The following is a 22,740-nucleotide window of genomic DNA, read 5'->3' on the forward strand; positions in this document are numbered from 1 at the left end:
TATGTTCTGTAACTTCAGCAGCTTACATTAATAGAGACATGGCCTGTTTTATACCATGAGTTTACTCAAGATGGGTATCTACTGCAATAGTGGCACACAGTGTTATTTTCAAACTTACTTCTTGTCTGTTTGCTTTCTTTTATGTGTGCAAACAGACTGTGGTGATAAATCTTACCTGGGTAGGTCTTAGTATCCCAGTAACTAGATGAATTATCTTAAGTGAATTCAGTGAAACTGGGTATTCGAAACTTAATGCCTAAGAGTCATATTTTAGGCCCACTAACCTCTGACAAATAGATTATTATGGTATTGGTTAAGCTGTTCACTTTGTTCTTTCAGAAATTATTGCTGCCATAGAAGAACTTATGAAATTAAGTATGTTCCCAGACTTAAATAACTACAATTTAACATGTGTCATTGTTTCCTTTAATGACTGGTAAAGGTAGCTTTGTACTTGGTGAGTGCAAGTGTGCAGACTAGTGCAGCAGCAGTGGCAGACTCTTCAGTTAGTAATGTCTTATCTGACAGCAGATTATTGATTTGTGGGGGGATGAATAAGTTTAAAGAAAAAAAAAATAAGCTGGGCATTCAACACTAAATAATTTTCTTAAAATCTGACTTTATTTTCAGTGTCTTGTAAGCGTAGTATCCTTATTTAATATTTCCTAATGGTTTCTGTTTTCATGTAGTTGATCTTCTCCTTACTTGTTTTGCTTCCTAAGTAAACTTTAAAAATGTTTTCTGTATTATGGCTCACTTGCTTTTAGCATGCATTTACCTGAACAATTTGCTGTACTGAGGGTTTGTTATATTTGATGATAATTAGAAAAGCACAAGAGGCTACTACTGATGTCGTCTTGTCTTTACAAGTGCCTTTGCAAGCTGTGACTTAAAGCAACATGGTAGAAGACTTCATATTAACAGTCAATATTTTCTATTTGCAGCATATAAAGAACAACAAGGACACAAACAAATATGAAGGCTGGCCAGAAGTTGTTGAGATGGAAGGTTGTATCCCTCAGAAGCAAGACTAAACCTACAGAAAAGGAAAGGAAGAAAATGCACTTTCTGCTGTTATTAGGGAGAGGGCTATGAAGGAGACTGTATTGTAAATAATATTTTTAAAGCATGCAGCCATCCTGTCGGTGTGTGCATGAGCACTGACATCTTGAATATTGGGATTATTTATTGCTAACACACATAAAATCCTTTTTGTAAATATGTTCAAAGTAAAAGGAACATCAAATAATTTCTAAACAGATTTCTTAAAAGCACAGTATTTAGTTTGCCTATGGTGAGTATCTTGTAGACCAACTGGCTAATAAATTGCATATGCCAATAATAAACAGATCCAGACAAGTGTTGTACTGTGTTCTAACATTGCTGTGAGAATGTAACCTTTGTGGAAAATATAGATTTTAGAGATAAGTTAATAAAGAGCTTTAATTTTTTTTTATCCTCTGCCTTTTTAATGGCAGCATCACTTTTTATTGAAGGTAATTGGTTATTCTAATACCAAGTGCTAAAAAAAAAAAATTTTGTAGTCTCCCACCAAAACTGAATAATCTGCAAAGGAAGAAAACATGGTAGAGAAATACAGATATACCATGAAAAGCACAAATAAGTTATTTTTACTAGGGGAAGAGCAAGGGTAAATGCATAAATAGCGTATGTGGTACTTAAAAGCAGTTTGGAAGGATTGTTGATCAGTTTGAAAATAGTACTTTCTTTGTAGAAGAGACTGGGCACGTTAAAAAACAGTACTTGTTCAAGTGACTTGTTCATTATTTTTGTAACAATTTTTGTACTGCTGCTTAACCACTGAGTCTACCTGTTCAGCCCTGCTAGCTAGTCACATAGTAAATCTGTTTAATGGGATTCCTTCCTGCTGTAGCTGTAAGCCTAGAAATAAATTTTCCATCGCAAAGAAGCCAGCAGAAGGCAGTCTCCCTTCTAGTGAGAGTTGTCCAGGCTACAGTATTATGTATCTTTACTGCTTGTGTTACATCTAATGTGGGGTCACTTGTGCTTACAGAGATGTTAGAGAAAGCGTTGCATCTTTGGTTATGCAATCTGTGATATTCAAACTTCAGTGACGATGCATCTTCATTTTTTTTCCATGCAAAAAAAAAAAAGGACCAAGTTGAAGTGGCCTTATTCTTCAGCTCATGCCAGAGCTATCGGAAAACATAGCTTCATTTTTAGGTAGGGCCAGCTTGAACTTTCACTGCAACTAAGTCTGTTATAAATTGAATTGTTGGTATACAAAAAATGGGGCATGTTACGGAATTGATTGTAATCTCTTGGAGTTTTACATCATGAGTTCTGGTTTAATCTTCAGAAACTTCCATCTGGTACCATGGGAATAAAGCAACAAAGGATTTTTCAGGGACCCACAGTGTAAGTAGCACTCAAACGTTCCTATTGTTGGTATGTCTTCTGAGATGAACTCAATAGTGTGCACTAAAAAAAAGTCAAGCAATATTGGGCATTGCTTTGCAAGTCAAATAACCTGTGATGTCAGAGTAAGACTGGACTCTGAGCTGTTCTGTACGTTTAAGTAGCTTGTTAAATAATGTGGCTTTCCCTCAAGTTTAATGTAGAGCAGCAATAAAAGCACCTTATGTGGTGAAATTGTTTTTTGTTAAATCTTTCAGATTCTCTTGTTTAGGAGGATGTGTCAAAATCATATGTATCTTTTACATCGAATGAAATAAAACACCTGATTTCTACCCATTAAAATAAATAAATTTTATTTAATAACATCAGGTTACTGTGGAAAACTAATTGCAAAGTCCTGGAATTTTCACATGAATAAATTTTTATTTGTAAGTAAGCTGGTATTGGTTATGCTGCTATCCAAAGTAATAACAGAAGAATTTGAAGATACTTAGCAGAGGCTTGAAGGTGGAAGTGGGTTTGGTGAAGGCTGGGTGGGGGGGTGCATCTAGGAAGCCTTTATTGTTTCCTTGCACGATTGTCTTCTAGAAAATGTAATGGAGGACATAAAGGAAGCCTGGCTTTAGTTCTAGCTTTTGTCTTTAGATTTGTGCCTTCTTTTTTCCTGGCCATCAGAAGCAAGCATGCATATTATGAATATTTAACCTGTTAAAGCTGGGTCTACCACAAAATATTTAACTACTGCTTTTAAAGCAATAAGTGGTTTAATAATTGTTTTTAAATCATTTAGTTCTTGTGAAATCTGCCTCCTTTTCCCTCATTCTCTAACTCATCCTCGCAGCTGCATCCTTTAATATTTCAGTTATACAAATAAGCTCATTTTGGCCATGAAAAATGAGAAAAAACAGCAAGGATCCCATGGTCTTTTTTTGACTTGCCACAAGATACAGTCATGCCATCTCATTCTCTACCTTGAGTGGGCTAGTTGCACCATTTCCTTCTGTTGCAGTAAGCTTTCTGATGCTTTCAGTAAACAAGACTTTGGTAATAATGCATGTTTCAAGTAAGTGATGAAGAAGAACTTTGTGTGGTTTCTCCTACATCTTGTGGTATCAACTTGCTGTTTTGTTCAAGGAGCTTCATGCAAAAGTACCTGTATGAGAAAGCTCCAGGATACGTCACTTCCTACATGAAAGGATGAGAACATCTGCAGTGCCTTGAGGACAGGGGAGCAAAGGAGGGAAAGGTGAAGATGGGGAGCGTGTCTGCCTCAACAAATGTATGTGTGAGTAAAGGGGCAGGACACAAGAAGGTTGTGGCTGTTCTCCCCAAGGAGCACTCAGCTGGGATCTGAGCCACCTGGAAACTGCTTCATTGTCAGCCACAGCTCTCAACTGCTGTGCTAGTCCTCTTTACGTGTATGAGTCTTAAAGAAGCTGAAGATGTCTGCCTTGGAATGCCATCTGCATCTCTCCTAGCATCGAACGTATTTTTCTTCTTGAAAGAGGAGAGGCTTTGACAGCCTTACTTGCTCAAGTGCTGGTTCAGAAAAAGCTTTCTGTTGCTTGGCGTGTTTTGTTTTATAGACATTAATGTGGCTTTTAGTTCCCTCAGATGTTGATGAGACTGGAAAACACTTGTGTTCATAATAGTTCCTAAACTGTTTGGATTATCTGCAGTTTAGAAGCCAAGTGGTAAATCATAAGGAGAAATAAAGTGTTAGTGCTGGATATATTGACAGGGTTTTCTGTGCACAGATGGAAGGGCCATACCCCTCCATAAACTGGCTGGAGTGGAACACAGGCTAGAAGCTGCTGGGAAGCTTTTCCAGCTTTCAGGTCATTACAGGTGGTTGTGTCCTGGACCTGATACCTTGTTTCTGATGCTGTACTGGGCATGTGAGGGATGCTGCTTCTTGCCTCCAGGGCCGTATACCAAAAGGATCCAGCACCTGGGTTTAGCCATTTCCTGCAGCAGCCTCTGTGAAAGAAGAGTTTCTTGTCTGCACAGGCAAAAATAAAAACATAAATAAATGATGGAGCAGAGAAAGAAGGACTGTGCTTTACTTGAGATATTTCATTACGTTTCTGATTGTCCTATCTGTGGCCTCACAGATAAGGCAGCCTCAGGCTGGCTTAAAACCAACTGTAGTTTCTCATCTCTGCTCCTTTTATTCTCTTTTATCCTTTCAGCCAAGATCTGATGTGTCCTTCATGGGCCTGTGTTCCTCAGGAGTCCCTTCCAATCCTTAAGTATCAATCTAGGATAAGTGTGATAATGTACAATCCAAATCTTTGCTGAAAATTAATGATTATTTTTTATGTCAATTAAAAATTGATCACTGGCCTCAGAGGTACTTAGTTGTATTTTTACTTACTTCCTGACCCTGTCATTTCCTCACTAGGAAATGTGTTTATCCTTTTAAAATCGCCATTGCAATAGCCTGTTCCCACAGAATGGTCTGTTCCTTTTGTAGGGCATTGGATGCAGCCCTGTTGATGTGAGAAAAGCACTCCCAACTGAGGGGAGGTCTCCTCTTTGAGCTTGGATAGTGGTGGAAGGGAGTACTGTTTTCCATGGAATACAGCCTGACTATTTCTATGATGCTTCACTGATCACTTCTGGCTAATTATCTTACTTGGCCTTGAGTATCTTAACATTGTCTTTATCAACACTGCTTCATTTTCCCAAGTATCCTGACTCATCCTTTCCAACTGGAAAACTGGGTGGATAGTGTCTTTTATGGCTTTGATGTATGCACTCTCAAATGTTACTGAAAGCACTTAATATACATGTGACACAATGCAGAAAACTAAACACTGTGCTAATTTTTGTGGTATGTTAGTAAATGAAATAGTCTGTTTATTATTCTTTGAGGTGTGTAGAAAATAAAACTTTATTTCAGGGCTGACTTGCATATATATGGAGAGGAGTAGGTATCAGTAGAGAGTACTAGTCCAGCCAGATTGTGTAATAATGCACACAAATCACTGCATCCTCTTCATTAAATTTCTGATCCCTAGGGATAGCCCGAAGCAGCTAGTTAGCTCTGTTCCTCTAACGCTACAAAGCAAGATGCTTGGATCAGATCCTTAGTGTTGTGATTATGGAAATTGGCAGCAAAGTCAGCTCAAGGACTTACCACTCCTGGTCACCTCCCTAAGCCCTTACCAGTGTGTTACTGCTCGGTTTGAGGCTACAAATGCAGCCAGAGCTCTTGTTTGTGGTGTTTCTGTGACCCATATCACTGAACTGAACTGACCCAGGGGTCAGGGCAGGGCTAGCAGTGCGGACCATGCCGTGTAACCCCAGCCTGATGCCCCAGAGCCAGCTGAGATAAAACTGTTGGTGTTATCCCAGATGATATATACATCCTATAGAAACTGTGCGTTTAACATCAAAATACTGTTTTGGACGTGTTGAGATATGGTAACATCGATTTAATTTCTTAGATTATGGAGCAGATTAGACTGCAAAAGACTGGGATGCTGACTTAGCTGTCAGCTGGTTTTCTGCTGCTGACATGAGGCACGGTGCTCCTTTCAGCACAGACAATAAATGATCGTCTATGTAAATAATAGTGAGTTCTCTTTTTAACCTCTAGTGTGTTGGCAGGCTTTTGCTCTAGAAAGAAATGCTCGTGAAGTGTGTCTCATTCTTTTCCACATTCAAATGCACGCTTTTAGGTTTTTGTGGATAATACCTGTAGAAATCTTCCCAGTCAGAATTTTCAGTGTTTTAACTGGGGCAACCTGATGTGTGTAGAGCTTGATATTTAAAAATATCGGAATAAGAAATGAGAATTTGATGATTCTTGAAGAATTAACAAGGAAAGCATGGAGTTCATTTAAAACTACGCTGAATAGTCATAAAAATAGCAGGACTGATGGGAAAATGCCACGGCCAAACCTTGAGCAAGGCTGTGATGTTTCAGCTCGTTTGCAAGCTCACCAACAGCAGAGCATTTCAGAAGGCTTTTGGCCCTTTTTGTTAATGAAAATTTGGTTCTTTATTCCGTTGAATTAATCTAAACTCCATATGTGTGACAGCCTTAGCAGTCCTGACTTTGTTGCACCTCTTTGCTGCCCAAGTGAGGTGCCATCCACCTGCTCTGCACCCAGCCATGGACTCCACTTCTTGCCTGTGCTGGACATCACCAGTCACTGTGCTCCAGAGGCTCAAAATGAACTGCAGCCTCGTGCTCCTGCCTGCAGTGCACCTCCAGCCCCAGTGCTGACACAGTGACCAGAGAACATTTCATTCTCTGCTGTGATAGCCATTCATTACTTTACAGGACCATCCATGGAATTACACAGCTGTCAATTCAGTATGACAGCAGACCCTGGCACAGTGTTAATTTCTTAAGGTAGTGTATTTCAGCATTAATACTTTGTATCCATCAGTGCTTTTGCATTAGTTAGCTCTAGCATTCATTTAATGTGGAGTTCACATTTGTCATTTGTAAAGGGAAAAAAAGCATATTTGATTTCCTGAAACGCAAACTGCAAGAGCAGTTTAGGGAAAGTAACTTCATGCAACTGACTGCTGTGGGCTTTGCCTGTCCGTGAGCTCTGCACTCAGCAGCACCTGCCCAGAGGTTTTGCATAGACCCGACTGGAAAGCCAAGACTTCTTGGGTAGGCAGACAGGTGATGTCTACAGTATGTTACAGGCTGAGACAGAGTGCCTCCTTTGGCATGGTCTGCTTCAGTGGTATGAAAAGATGGTATTCCTCAGCCTCCAGCGCATGCCCCGTGCTTCAGCCAGCACTACTACTCTGCTCTGAGAACACAGCCAGTCCACGGGCATTTCTATTCTCACAGCAGCTCTTAGTTTTTCATTTCACAAAGAGGACTCTTCAAAAAGTAAACCCGTGGCATTTTTCACAGGTTTGCTACTTTTCACAAACTGCTGCTCATTGCACAAGGGGCTCGGAGATAAGGCCTTTCTCCCACTCAAATCCTCTTGCTCAGATGGGCAAACGCACCCAGTGACTTAAAGAGAAAGGATGGGTTGTAGCAAAGCTTCAGCTCCCTCATACGACATTTGTTCAGCCATCCCAGCTTTCACAAACCATGCTGTTGTTTTGTAAACCATGTCCCTACATCTCTTTTGTCTTTTGTCATGCTTTGAAAAAATAAACTCTTTCCCCTTTCAGCCAGAAAAAAAAACTTTTATTAATAACATTTATCAACAAAAAAACATTTTTATTTTGCCTTTTAGATCTAGGTGACTGCTCTGCAGCCTCGAATAGGAGCTACCCAAGCAGGCACTGACACCCTGAATGCGTTGGCCCTCTCACAACTGCCCCACTCCTCAGTGAGATGCTGATGTGCATGCCCCTCCTGCTCCAATTCACAGAAACAGCCCTTTGAGATCTTTTCTCCTTGGCAAATCCCTGAAGCTGACCTTGTGTCCAGGAGCCCTGCACTATTTGCTCCTCATTATTTAGCTAGGTCAATGCAGTGAGATTGGCCGAAAGTGGAGGTCAGTCCCCGAAGAACCGGTACATAAAGGACTTCTCTTCCTGATACTCTACACAAGGCAACAACGTAACACAACACAGGTTTTGTTTCCTTCCTCCTGACCTACACATCCAATAGACAGTGATGGGGAACCTGGTCACTGTCTTTCACGAGAAAATAAATGACAGCTTTGAAAGCCTCAACCAAAGTGTCTCAGCAGATATATTTCTAACAACTGCCTGCCCTTGTGGAATGAGTTAAGGGACTGCAGCCCCTCAGCAGTCCTCCTGTTGTCAGTGGGAGTCCCGCCACTTATCACTGGAGCCCAATTTCACTGTATGCAAAATGGGTTGAAAAGAACAGAAAAACTCTACAGGATAGTAATTAATGGTCGTTTAGAACAGCCAAATAAGTGCTTCTCGTCTCTGTGTCACCAGTGTCACCACTGTGTCAGGTCAGTTATAACTGACCTGATTGTAAAAAAGAAGAACATCTCAGTAATCCTCTGAATAAGTTTCCCCTGCACATGCAAATAAAAATCAGTTACAGGCTGCTGCAATAGTAACAAACATCAGCAAATGCCAAAGGCTGCAATCTTAGCACATTCGTTTTGGAAACCTCTTACATAACTTGCATAATTTAAATATTTACAAAATATAAACTTTCTCATCTTATCAAAAATAGGTCTTTGCACATTTAAACAACAGAAATCCTTTCCCGTGATGCTTTTTTAAACCCAGGAATTGTACCACTGCATAAAAATAAACAACCTTTTTCAGATGTAAAATAGGATTAAACTAACACATGGAGGGGGGAAAACATTATTGATAACAGTTGAAATATTTTAGTGGTGTGAGCCAATCCTTCAGTGATATTGTGCACTGAACTGACTTGGGATACTAATGAAAAGTTCTTTTTGTAGCTCCTGTAAGAGAATGTGATTGAAGTATTAAAATTCTCTCATTTTATGACAGATTTATTTGGGCTGAGTCTCACATGGCTGTGAAAATGCTGGTGAGCCCCAGCAGGATGGCTGAAGATGGCAGGTTGACACACACAGTCCAACACTGGGGCGATGATGGGTTGATTGCAAATTGTGCTCTTGGGTGCTGAGGAGATACCAGTGAGGGACTGCACTTCCCTCAAATACCAAGCTGTATTTCTGTCCCTCCTCAGACCTGGCCTTTGTGCATTTGAAAGACAACTTGTACAAGACCCTGAGGTTGCTGTTTGGCACGCCATGCTCACCACATTCACTGAACTGTGCTCCAACCCACCCGAGCTGTGGGCACAGTTTGCTCCAGGCCAATGGGCCGTCCTCTCCTATCCCACCTCTCCATAGGCACACACGTTTCTGGGTACCAGGAGCTCTTCTGCACATCACACAGAGAGCTTTTCAAAAGGTCACAAAGGAAACGCTTCAGGATGAGCAGAACATACAGCACTCCTGTATTTTTTTTTTTTTTGTAAGACTGGTAGAAATGAATCATACAGCAGATCCATCTGATGTGTCTTACAAGCCTCTTAGCCCTTCATCCTCTGGCTGATAAGGTCGTGGGTTCTCTGCACAGTACCTGCCGATCACATTGATCTTCAAGATGTTGTGGCTATTCAAGTGCCAAAGAGATTTTAACTCTAAAATGGAGATGGCTCAAATGTGCCACTGGGAGTCTGTTGCTGTGGCTGTCCCTGTGCAGGCTGCTCTCCACTCGTGACTTTCATACACCAACTGTTTGGAGTATGCCCTGTTTGGCGATGCCCTAGAGGTGAATCCCCCATAGTCCCTGTTCCAGTAACTGCTGTCTGCATGGCGCACAGCCCGCTGTGGGGCGGTTTGGCTGTTTCTGTGCTGAGCCCTACTTGCAGGTGTGTACATCAGTCATGGTCTCGCACCGCCGGCAGCGCACGTAGCAGCACCAGATAAACTTGCACTCACACCTCTCCACGTGCCTGACCACGTGCGTGTTGTACCCGCGCCCGCAGCACAGCAGGTTGCAGCCATCGGGTCCATCCGACGTGCGATTGCATTCCCTGCCCTGAGTCCCAGGGATGCCCAGTTTCTGATCTTCGACGCAGTAATTGGGCGATTTGTTCACGTACAGCAGGTCTTCTTTCTGGATTGGTATTTTTCTCTGGCTCTTCTCTTTCCTGCGTAACTTTCTTTTCAGCTTGTCTGATATCTGTATGCTGTTTTCATACTTATCCTTTAAAAACCGGCCAATCTTTTCAAAGGAGGACATGGTTTTCCAGCAAGTTTTCACAGCGCATGACCCAGAAACACCGTGACAACGGCAGTCCACTGACATCAGCTTTGCTACAGCCTGAAAGCAAAGGGAGAAGACATTTGGATGTAGTCTTTCATTCATTGGGAATACGGCCCGATACCAGTAACCCAGACATCTCTAAGTATTTAATACTGCTACCGCCAGCCAGACCACAGGAAGGTGCATTTTATGAACCATGTTTCTACCTCCAGACTTCCAGCAACCCAGTGGCAGAATGATTGAGGTTGGCAGAGAGACCTGGCACAACCTCTGCTCCAGCAGGGATGCCCAGAGCAGCGTGCCCAGGTCCACATCCAAGTGGCCATTGAAGATCTCTGAAGAGGAAACTGCACAGCCTCTGGGCAGCCCATGCTGGTGCTCTAAAGATCTCCAGAAATGGCCTATATATGCACCTTGCAATGGCAATAACTAAGTAGTATCAAAATGCCAATATTAGAACTTTGTATTTCTCAGCAGCTTTTCTTTCTGAAGAGCAAATGGCCCTTGTGGGGAACAGCAGGAGGGGAAGCAGCAAAAGAATAGCTAACAGCACCATTCCTGAGATGAAAAAGAACTAGCATCTGTGACATCTTCTAAGGATGCCTTGAGGCTGGTGACCATCCAGATCACCAGTCACAACGCAGTCTGTGACCAGTGACAGGAATGGCTTGAGGTGCTTTATGAGGGTCTGTGTGACCAGTGTGGCCCAGCAGCTGAACCCACAGATTGCTGGAGTGCCCTGGAGCACAGTAAGTGGGTACTCACATCCCTGAGTTGCAGGGAAAAGCCCTGGAAAGAGACACTGGGGCTCTGCAGAGAGACCTTCAGCTCAATCTTCTGTTGTAAATCTGAGGTGTTTCTTACAGTGATAAACCCTGATCTTGAAATGTAGGCATACATATACTACAATGGATTTCCACTGTTTCCAGTGCCCTTAAATGTGCACACATCTATGCTCAGATGGATGCAAGCAGTAGGCTGCACAACAGCTATCCAACCAACAGTGGAAATCTGCAGCCTGTGTTTAGCTTTTGCAATATGCAAGAATTTTGGCACATTTTATATGAAAGCAAGCAAGAACTTGAAACTGTAAACAACCAATAACTTCCTTTATCTGGGACTGTAATTCAGACAACCAGCAGACAACAATTAGCAGACAACCAGAATAGCACTTCCTTCTAGAACAGCTAATAGTCATGGTATTAAATTATACAGTTAGTCTTGTGACACATTACAGTTAGGATAAAAATAAGGAAAAAAATAATCACATATAAGATATAGCAGAAGGATAAGGTATTATAATTTGTGCTTCATTTTACCTTTTCATTTTTTTGTATTCTTTGTAGCCATCTGTGGGCTCACATGGGTTGGTGGTTAATAGCATGTAAAGCCATGCTACACTATTCCTTTTTATTGACCTTCTGTCTCACATTTCTTTTCCAGAATAAAGGTAGTTAGAAAACGTAATGGAAAGAGAGAATTTTAGTTTTTCTTAAAACTTAAAACAGCAAAGCCAATACAGATTCAAAATATTTTTCTATGGAGGAAACATTAAAGAGGAGGAAAGATAAAAAAAATATATATCTTCATGCTGTTTATTAAAGCTCACCTGAAATCTTCAGCTCCTTCACAGCACCCACAGATAGAAACCACTGACAATCTATGTTTTCCTCAAAATATCTTAGAAAGAAAAAAGAGAAAACAAGCCCATCTAACACCCTTAGTTTTCCTAGGGGAAATAAGTTTAATTTGTGCCTGTTCTCAAGTCCAGATCCCGTGGTGAGAGCAGAGGCTGGGAGCCTTGATACTGATACATAAATATTATAGGCAATTTACAAACAGAAGGGATTTAACAGTATTTTCCAATTTCAAATGATCATTTGTTTGCACCACAGCAAGTAACTGAAGTGCTGAAGTAGTTTGAAACCACACTGTGCTGTAAGCCTTGTAGTTACGGATGCAGTGTTAGTCTTCACTGCAGCATGACAAGGTGCTAACTAGGGAAGAAACAACGGAAGGAAAACACAGGGTTTGGTTTGAATAAAAAAAAATATACTTCCAAGTCTGCTATGACAAGACACAGTAAAACCTGGATATGGGAGAATGATTCAGATGTTGTCTGGGGAAGTCCTGAACATGTCTGCTGGGTGTTAATGGAGAGTGAGCTCCATGTGGGCAGCAGTTCCATGTAGCCCAGCAGTGACACTCAAGAGTCTTTCTCTGAGGATAAATTAGTGAAAACAGGAGTGGAAAATGATTCTAAACAGGAGTGGAAAATGATATTGGAGTCACAGGTTAATGTCAAAGTATGAAAAAACAGCATACATTAGCTGTATATGAAACATCAGATCAATGTGAATGCTACCAATATACATCTGTGTGGAGTCATTGAGAATATACACTGCAATCACAAACATCTGTGTTCTTGTTCAGCATGGCTTTGGCTTCTTCCATAAAGTTTTCATGCAATCTGCTTTCAAATGATCGACGGTGTCATCACAGTTGTGCTTGACCCCAGGTTACTGCTTCCCAGCTGCTAGAATGGGCAGGTTTTCTGGTTGGACGCCAACACATTTTGGGCCAACTCTGCTGACAGCACTGGGAGCTGACATCTTGCTTTGTCTGATTACAAAACACAAGCCTGGACCTCAGGCTGTCATGTGAACTCCATTAACAAACTCCAAAAGTTGAACATCTGGCAAAATTTAGAGACTGGGAATCTTCTTTTGCTTTTTTTCCTGGAAAAAAATCTAATCCAGTGCCTACAGAGCTGACACAGCTTTCTGTGGGGAGGTGGCTACAACACACTGTAGAGCCCAAAGAAGCATAATTTCCAGCTTCACTCCCCAGTCGGTGCTTGGTGTCACACCTCTAGGTTGACATGGGGAATATTTTCAGTTACTCATGAAATACTGGGACAGAAGTCTCCCTAAATAGCAAAACTTCATACAGATGTTAGGATGCACACTGCTGATCACACAAACACAGTGGACACGTGTCCACCAGTACGGGCTGGGACAGTTTTTTGGTTTCCTTAGGTTGGTCATGAAACCAAGAAGGCTTTTTGCTTGTGAGAAATGACCAGCGTTGAACCAAGACAGGTCTGTGATGGTCATATTCAACCACAAGCCCACACGCTTGCCTTTTGCTGACCCTAAGTTGTGTTGGTGCTGGCAGAAGAGTTAAAGTGTTAAACTGGGCACAGTGATCAACACTGATCTGTGTTAAAAAATAACCTAAAAGAAGGCTATTTTTAGGTGACTTCCTTTCACTGATCTGATGTAATTAAGAGAGGGAGTGACATGGGGAAGGAAAGTGTGGTTGTAACAGGCAGATGGGCAGAAAGCAGAGATATGGCTGCAGCTGAGTGTCAGTGGAATTGTATGTAGTCTGTGTACCCCTTACTGCCAATCACTGCTGAATAACTCCAGGTCAAGCCCTCTGTTTGCAGTCCCTATTCTCAGCTGTGAGGCTGGGACTGTGACCACCTGCCCTGTGGTGAAAACCAGCAACTGCAATCAAATATCTTAATTTAAGGCACAAACAGATGAGAAGTACTCATGAAGATGAGCACATATCCTAATGGAGGTACAACAGTCAAGAGCAGTTGCAGATTGCTATCAATCCTCAAGTACCAATAAAAATTAACCCTCTGAGGAGCTAACCTACTTGTATGTGAGAAGATGAGTCCTCCGGGTCAACACACTTCACTGGTGTGTAATTGAACAGGAATTCTTCCATCAGTGGAAAAATATTACTACAGAAGTACCTATAATTTTTATAAAGCAGCTCACATATGCGTATCTAAGTACACTGAACATTACAATGCCAAAAGATGAAGAATAATTATCTTATAGCAGAATAGGGAATGAAATATGGACTTTTTGAGGTTCAGGTTAGTACTATAAACAAAGCACAACTCAGTCAAATTATCATTATTCTTTCAGAATTGATATACCTTGGACTTAACTATGAAATGTAGAGATATAGAATGGGAATGGGAAAGGAACAAGAGAATTCCCAGCATACCATTTCCATGAGTTACTCCAAACAAACAGTATTGTCCCTGGAAGATTGCTCTTGCAAGACACACAACCAGGAACATGACAGTATTTATTACAAAAGGTCATAAGGTACCAAAATGTATTGCAAAACATCCTTCCTGTAAGCCCCAAAACATGAAGGTCAACATTTTCCAACATCTAGTCAAGGATTTTGAAATTAGAAAAATGAAGAGTTCTGCTAAACTTCACTTCAGTTAATATCACTATTAAAGATCCCAAGGACCAACAATAAATGTTCTCTTTCATCCTGGATGATGGTCAAAATATTTACTTCAGCCTACAGCTTGCTATTAAGTTACAAAATATTTATGCACGGAAGCTAACTGAATACTCTGCATATTTTCATCCAAGATAACAAACAGTAAATAGACCATTGCTAGAAAACCATCAAAGCTAAGGATCTTCAGGCTTGCAGTGGATGATGGGTTTTTCTTTTAAGTGAAGTTAGCTTGAAAAAAATGATCACATGCATCATATGCACCACAATTTAGAGAAGTCTGAAACCCTACTATGTCTTCAGGACCTGATGGACACTGACAGGTCACTGTAGATGAGCTGATCCAACTTAAAAGACATTAGCTTCAAAAGAGAAGCTTCTTTTCTAGTTTAGGGAGAGGGCAGCGTTCTCTCTTTAAAGCTAACATGACCCCAAACAGCAGGGCTGGCCCACCTGCAGTAAGCAGCTGTAACCCAGCGTGGGCATGAGTGAGCTCTGAGTACAAGGGTGGTGCAGGAAGAATAGATGCTGCCACTGAAGGCAAGAGGACAGCAAATCGCTGCTGCTGCTGAGCTAAGTAAGAATAGAAGAGAGAACGGGGCTTCAAGGAAACATTCTGTGTCACTGCCAGCTAAACTCAGAAATAACATCTCTTTTCTTCCAGAGTTCATCAAGTGTCTTGCACTTTGTTTCCAACATCTCCACTGTCACACTGATCTAAGAAAATGTCACTCTTTCACAGTCTTGTTTTACTGATCTCCATGAATTCAGTTCTTTTCCTAATTCTCTGCAATGGGAGATACAACAGAAGTCTCAGTGTACATGAAATGCAGGTTGGCAGGAGTGAACCAAAATGTCACTGTGGATTGTTGTTCTCTTCCTAATGACAAATATGACCATTAAAATAAAAATCTATATCTGCATTACACACTAAATAACGTGAGAGATAAAGAGATTTAAAGAGAGATTATTTTCTGGAGATTATTACCTCCTCTCTTAATTATTTCTCTCTACAAATGTGACTAATAACTTTTTGCTCTTTCTCTAATGAATAACCACTTATCTCTTCCCCTTTTGTTAATATCCCCCACTACACAACACCAACCACCATTCCTTGGAGATGATTTAGCTGCCCAGCATCTAATTGAACTTAAAGTAACCATTCTCAGCATCTTCTTCGTTTTCAAGTTTATTTCATAGAATTGGAGAATGGTTTGAGTTGGAAGGGCCTTAAAGCCCACCCAGTCCAACCACGTGCCATAGGCAGGCTGCCACCCACCAGCTCAGGCTGCCCAGGATCTCATCCAACCTGGCCTTCAGTGCCTCCAGGGATGGGGCATCCACAGCTGCTCTGGGCAGACTGTGCCAGGGCCTCACCACCCTCTGAGTAAAGAATTTCCTCCTAATATGTAATCTAAATTGCCTCTCCTTTAGTTTAAAGCCATTCCCCTTTCTCCCATCACTACACTCCTTGGTATTGAGTATCTCCCCATCTTTCCTGTAGGCTCCCTTCAGGTGCTGGAAAGCTGCTACAAGGTCTCTCCAAAGCCTTCTCTTTTCCATGCTGAACAATTCCAAATCTCTTAGTCTGTTTTGATAGGAGGTCTTCAGACCTAAAAAGGGTGTACGTCTCTCAAAGATTTGCTATTTTTCCTACAATATAACTTAATTAAATAAAATATATTACCTCATAACATATAAAAGTAAGTTTACTTTAAAACAGCTTGCAGTGGTACCACCTTGGTTCTTTTTTGAGATGTTGGCTTACTGTGGCTATTCCCAAACCATATCTGATAGGAAAGTTATTTTCTATAAAACCCAGCCATGCTTTTTCTGAAATTTCAGAGTTACAATGTCGGCCAGCAAGTGTGAACAATATGTTGTCCAAAACCAGAGAGTTACCATTTCTTTTCTTCAGTTACAGCAGTGCCACTGAGCAGAATAGATTTAAAGAATTATGGGGCCAGAGAGAGCCATCAAACGCTTATGAAGTCAACAACTCCCATGTAAAGCAGGGAAACTAATTTTAGAGCAAGAACCAGAATGCTCTGTCATTGCAGATGTAAACCTCAGCCACCTGATTTTGGACTCACATCACCTGTACTGGCTATTTCTGCCTCATTTATTGGGGTTCTCTGCAGACCAGCACAGAGGAACCAGTGTTCCATACTCATACACTGTATGAGGGCAGGAACACTTTGTTACCAGGGCTTTGAATACTCTTGGGAGAAGATCTATTTGAAGCCAACCTTCTCTCTTTGCTTTGGCTGCTTCACAGTAGGACTGTCATTTCCAACCCATCTTTCAAAAGAAAAGGTTAAATCTCCTTTTCCTCATTGATCCTAGATTATTGCCCACAGATAAGGACCCCAGACTGTGGATCCCAAATGAGTGATGGTCTCCAGTGAGTCTGTTCATTTATCATTAAAAAGAATTAAAAACCCAAGCAATAACAGAATATTACAGATAATAAGGGAAAAAAATCTTCAAGTAGTATTCTGATAATGAGACTAGTTAAACTTTGCTATGCAATAGAGTATCAATTACCTATTTGTGAGCACTTTGATCAGCACTCCAGAATCAATGTGTATTTTGTGAATTTTATTTGAACCCATAACATTTACTTAGTTAAGAACAACTTGATTCTGGGTTTGTAAGTGTTGACTTTGGAGGTGTCAGCCCAGTTCTTGCCACTTGTACCTGCAGTCAAGGACCAGCCTCACTTGACTGATGCCCTTTGCGAACAGAACGAAGCTAACCATGGCTTCCATGCTCAGCAGCAACACGTACCTGCCTCCCAGCCTCGTTGTTGTGCAGGTTCATCGCCAGCAGTCCGTTGCCACTTTTTCCTGACGCATTCCTGATGGGCGCATCCAGGAAGCTCCTGCTGAAGGACATCCCATAGTGGATGTCGTCGGAGCAGCCGCCCCAGTGCCAGCCCTCGCTGGCTGAGCCCCCGCCCTGCAGCTTGGTGTCACAGGAGCACTCAGACACGTTTCCTGCGCTGCAGGAGCGGGTCACGGCATGCACCAGCCCTGCTGCCGTCACTGCATACACAAACGCGGACTCCTTCGTGCCTGCAAGGCAATGCAGGGCTGTTAGCTCATGGCTCCCTAGCTCTGCATGCTGGCGGAGCTGAGGGAACCGATTTTACAAGCCAGAGCATTATTAAAAGGGAACAGTTCTGAAGTTAAAGTTGTCACACCTTGGTCTCCAGAGTTAACTTGTTTAAAGAAGCCGTCAATATTCACATCCAGAAAAAGACTTCAGTGCCTATTCACGTGGCTACGCTATTAATTCTGCTGTTTCTGGCTGCTGGATTCTTGGTAACTGCTTTCTAAATCTGGTTGGGAACTTTATTGGTCAATGAAACTTTTGAGCCAATTAAGCTTTAATCAAAACAAAGCACAACAAAAAATCCTCACCCAGCTTAACCACCCTGACTCTTCGCCCACTCTGATTTTCACTATTTGTATCAATTGGATGAAGAAGTCAGTTCAGATCTTGGAGGATGAACTTCAAGATGTCAAGATCCCGGGGTAATTTGGTACGAAGCCGAAATGTACTTCATTTTCAAATGAGCAAACACTGAAGTTTCCATAACACACAAAACATATGGCCCCCTGATTCTTAAACCAGGCAGTAGTTGGGATGGCACAAGAATATGTTGGCCAAATGCTCCTCCAAGGGTAACCTGGCCATGGCAAGGACAGCAGCTCACAAAGCCCTTATCTGCTCCTGCTATATCTGCTGTACCCAAAGAATCATGGACGCACTTGCTTGGGCCTCTCCAGTGATCCTGGCACAATGTGGCACACAGCACCACACACTCTCTAAGCAAACCTAAAGTCAATCCCCAGCACCTAACGGCAGATAACATTTCCTTGTGCTAATTTCCACTTGTAAAAACACCCTGCTATTCCCACTCTCAGTACTCCTGCTCATCAACTGGAATGTTCTTGCTCCTTTTTCCTTTCCATGTCAGTCTCTGGTGCCAGTTCCATCACAAAACCTTTCCCTGGAACACAACACTGGCTCAGCAGTCACACAGCTGTGGGGCTTTAGTGACAGCTCTTCCCATTGGCCAGAAGGACAAACAAGGAGTGCAACCAGGCTGCACAGAGAAGAGTGAAAATCTTGCTCCCCTCCCCATTTTGGGTCATGCATCTCTTTTTATTGCTTATTTTATGATTCTTTTTCCCCCACTCCTGTAGTATAAAGTGACGATTGCACAAAACTGGGACGAAGTGCTGCAATACTTAATGGAGCTCACGTCGGTGGCTGTGTGAAATCAGCAAGCAGGCCTCAAAAGGAACCTGTAGGAGTAAAGCCCTTGGACTGCCATTCCATACAAACGCAAACTCCCTGTTTGTGTGCTAATCTCAGCAGTTCCATCATCAGTTCATGCAGTGGGAGCAGCACTGCTCTGGCTGTGCTGAGCGCTACCTCTGACCGAGTGCATGTGCTACGTTTTAAAGTAATTCCTGTTCGGTTTGGGGTGTGAGCAGATTTCTACCTGCAAGCAAGCACCTTTTTGAAACCGTGTGTCACCCATTTAGCAATCGCGACACAAGTAAGGGCACAGCAACCTCAGCCTAAGAATAACATTTCAACACAGTTTAGATCTACTTCAAGGTGCCGTCATCCCCGGGAGCGTGAAGCAGAGGATGACAACAGGTAGCAGCAGCAGCAGCTCAGCCAGACAACGCGGGCAGCTCCCGGGGCGACACTCACCGCTGTTCAGCTGCTGCCCGAAGGCGGCGGGCGGGCGGCGCGGGGCGGAGGGCGGCGGGCGGCAGTCCCAGCGCTCGTGTCGGAACTGGCTGCGGCACTCCTGGAGGCCGAGACGCGCTCCCTCCCGGATGGCGGGCACCAGCTCCGGCTTCTGCCTGCACAGCTCCTGCTGCCCGGGGCTCAGCGGAGGGCTGGCGCAGCCCGGCTTCTCCGGCCCGCCGGCGGCCGCGATGCCCAGCCACCTGCGGAACAGCCCCGTCAGCGCCGGGACCGGCGGACCCGCGCCGCGCTGCCCCGATCCCCGCATCCCCGCGCCCGGCTACTCACATCCATGTGCCGCCCGCGGCGCCGGGGCAGAGGGCGAGCAGCATCGCCGCCCGCAGGAGGCTCCGACCGAGGGCGGCCCCGCGCCCCATGGCCGCGCATCGAGCCCCTACTCGGCTCCGTCCTCCGCGGGGACAGCCCGGGCCGGCGAGGAGGGCGACGGGTGGGGAAGCATCGGGAGAGCTTTATTCCCTTCAAGGTGAGAAAGTTGGGCTTGATGCTTTCCCCCGGGCCGCTCCCGGCTCTGCCTCCCCCGGCCGCGCATTGGCCGCCCGGGGAGCGGGGCGGGCCGGGGCGGGGAGCGGGGAACTGCGCACCGATCCGCACCACTCCGCACCGCCGCCCGCCCCTCGGCGCTGTCCTTCTCTTCCTCCGGGACTGAAGCTCCTGGGGGGATGCTGGGGAAGTGCAGGCGCCGCGGGATGTGCTGCAGGCATTGGGCCGCAGCGACTTCGTGCACAGAAAAGAGGCGTAAGGAGGGCTGGTCGTAAGTGAGAATTTTTCCCACACGTTTTATTTAAATTTCCCTGTGCTTTCGTAGTGCTAGATAACTGGCCGTGGAGCCAGCATCACTTCTCATTTGTCCAGTCCTGTTAACTTCATTCTAAGCCTTATCAACTATTAATTTAGTATTTGTTAATCACTTGTGCAAAGTCTTGGACAGAAAGGCACCCTCAGCCCATGCTGGCAGCCCGATGCATGATGCAGAGCATCACCAGCACCCAGGGCTTCCAGGTCTGATTTACTCCAGTGTATGCACACTGCACACAGCCCAGGTAACAGGGCAGCTCCGGGCAGGCTCTGGTATGACACAGCTGTAAAAGTGACATAGCTCCTGCTGACTGACAATAGCGCTAAGCAAAGAGCAAAATAAATCATCTCGACAGATAGTTTTTAAGAGCACAGCATGTAGAGAAATAATTGCACGAATGTGGTGTTCACCCTGCCTGTTTACCAGTGGATATACTGAGATATTTCAAGAGCATTGGCTAGGGTACAATCAGAGCCATAAAACTGTCTCCTTCCTACTTCATTTGCCTACTCTTAAAGGGTCTCCATGGCACCACCGGTGCTGGGCAGATTCCACATGACCCAACAAGTCATTCAAAGCTTCCATTGCAGCTCATTTCTCTGCTCTGAATTCCAGCCTGGTGAACATCTGCTTGCGGTTGCAGAGGAACTTTGTTCAGAGTGAGGGAAGGGACACAGGACCATGCTGGGACACAGGGAAAGGCCTGAGCCAGCCGAACTGCATGGGCTGTGTCAGGGAACTACTGTTACCCTCACTGCTGCTTCCTCGCTCCACCTATTGAAGTAATTCAAAGCCCTGACCTGGCAATGCTGTGTTTCTCATTCCCTTCTTAATCTACTTGTTGCATTAATCAGCTACTCTGTTTACTTTTTTCCTGCCTGTTGTTTTAACTGGGTTCTTCTCTTGCATTCTCTCTCTCTCTTTAATTAGTCTGGAGCCTTTGATTTTAAATTCCTATGTTTGAGATTTTGTCTAGAAGCTGCAGAATCTTATGTTCTAGTAACAATTTACATAAAATTTTAATTAAAAAAGCATTGATTTGAAAAATTCCAAACTTATTTGTAAGACCTTATCCAGGATAACTTAAAAATTCTCTTCTGGGATCCCCTGAGCTGGGATCTGATTTTGCCTACATTCTATGCTATCGGAGCCATTAGGTAGTTAAGAAAATGTTTTGATCATATACACTGGTGTAGAGTGAAACTGCAATTTGAAGGGCTGATACTAAAGAGTATATATTGTGAGGGACCTCTGGATATCTTTTAGTTCATTCTGTGTAGGATTGGAAGCAGGACAAGTTTTTCCATGAACATCTGATTTAAAGAAGTTTGGATTACTGTGTTTGTTTGTCCCAGCCCTCCGTCTGCCTCTCTTCCTGTTTCCAACCACTGCCCCTCTGCCTACAGCCCTGCACCTCCTTTCTGGCTACCTCCTTTCTGGTCACCCACCAGAACCCCGTCCTCTTCCCTGCTCCTTTCCTCACTTTCCTTTCTGCCATTTGCATCATCTCTCTGCTTTGTTCCCTGGGCATAAGCAGCACAGCCAGGAGTGGCTGGTGCTCCAGAGCACCTTGTGCAGGAAGAGCATTCCCTCCATCATAGACAGTGACGAGAATGTAGAGAGACTATGGACAGGGGTCTGACAGAGAGGTCAGGTACTGAGCATGAGTCATCAAAAATTGATATCAATGAAGGAAGATAAATCTGGTTGATTGCTTATTTAAAATTCATTGTCCAAGGTGGGGCTTTCTTTGCCTATTCATACTAAAATGCCCACAGTTTTCTATTTTAAAAAGAAGACAATAAACTGTTGTTCAAGAAAAATCAAGAAGAAAAAAGAAGGAAAAGTGTCCCGGTGGAGTGGTGTTTCCTGACTTGGCATTTATAAATGTGCTATTTAATTATGATTAATATCATCTTGACAGAGTTGGTTGCAGATATGTAATTATTTTTTATTTCATTTTATTCTTCATTAGTTAAAGAAAAGTACTCCACTGTATGGAATCTGTATACATAAGTGGATCACTCAGTAGATAATATACCTGGAAGATGGACTAAATATCTCTTAATGCAGTTAATGGATACTGTTGTCAGTAGAACCAAGGCCTGCTGTCCCGTTCACTAGGCACAAGAACCTCTAAAGTTAAACACTCCCAAGTTTCCCTATACAAGTCACCACTTTTGGAAGTTGTTTGGAAATCATTTAGTTCAAGTAATTCTCCTTATTCCGGCACTTGTGATGCCCAGGCAGAGGCACCTGAATATCAGCACCACCTGGCATTCTGCATTATCCCTCCCACACACATGGCCCTACTGCCCAGTGGGGACAGCATCCCCTTATCTTTATGAACTGAGCACAAATCCCACCTTCCAAACAGAAGTATCTCCCACATTCTCTAGATTAGATCATTCCTTCGGGTATGAAATTAATTGTGTGCGGTGGTACAAATTACAGTCTTCTCACTCATCAAATGTGCTTTCAGTCCACCTCTAGTCCACCATGATGGCATCTGCCAGCACCAGGAGCCTGGAAGGTGCTGAGATCAGGCACTGAAGGAGCTGGAACCATTCCAGCACGAGGTGTTGTACTCAGAGTCCAAGTCTGTTGGCAGCAACAGGCTCATCTGAGGAAAACTCCCAGACTGTTTCCAAGTATGGTGTACCAGTAGAACCAGGGTGAAGGATGCAGTGCTACTCAGCTTTGAGTGTCCTCAGTTGGAAGGGACCAAAAGGACTGTTGAG

At 43.4% G+C, this 22,740-nt stretch overlaps 2 protein-coding genes across 2 annotated transcripts in view; one reads left to right on the forward strand and one right to left on the reverse strand.

Annotated features, from left to right (window-relative positions):
* FAM3C (FAM3 metabolism regulating signaling molecule C) overlaps positions 1-1,558 on the forward strand; it is a 28,459-nt gene extending 26,901 nt beyond the window's left edge. Inside the window, exon 10 of the mRNA XM_048959156.1 lies at positions 945-1,558. Within this exon, the coding sequence (XP_048815113.1) occupies positions 945-1,034 (90 nt within the window). The 3' untranslated portion in view covers positions 1,035-1,558. The remainder of the gene's footprint in view (positions 1-944) is intronic.
* On the reverse strand, positions 1,525-19,944 carry WNT16 (Wnt family member 16). Its single transcript, XM_048959119.1, has 4 exons — positions 19,471-19,944; positions 19,144-19,385; positions 17,200-17,486; positions 1,525-10,185 (listed from the first exon to the last, which is right to left on the reverse strand). Exons 1-4 carry the CDS (start codon positions 19,557-19,559, stop codon positions 9,721-9,723), a joined length of 1,083 nt encoding a protein of 360 aa, XP_048815076.1. The 5' UTR covers positions 19,560-19,944; the 3' UTR covers positions 1,525-9,720.
* Positions 19,945-22,740: the final 2,796 nt, after the last annotated feature.

Source organism: Lagopus muta, chromosome 1 (genome assembly GCF_023343835.1).
Source record: "Lagopus muta isolate bLagMut1 chromosome 1, bLagMut1 primary, whole genome shotgun sequence".
NCBI classification, from domain to species: Eukaryota; Metazoa; Chordata; class Aves; order Galliformes; family Phasianidae; genus Lagopus; species Lagopus muta.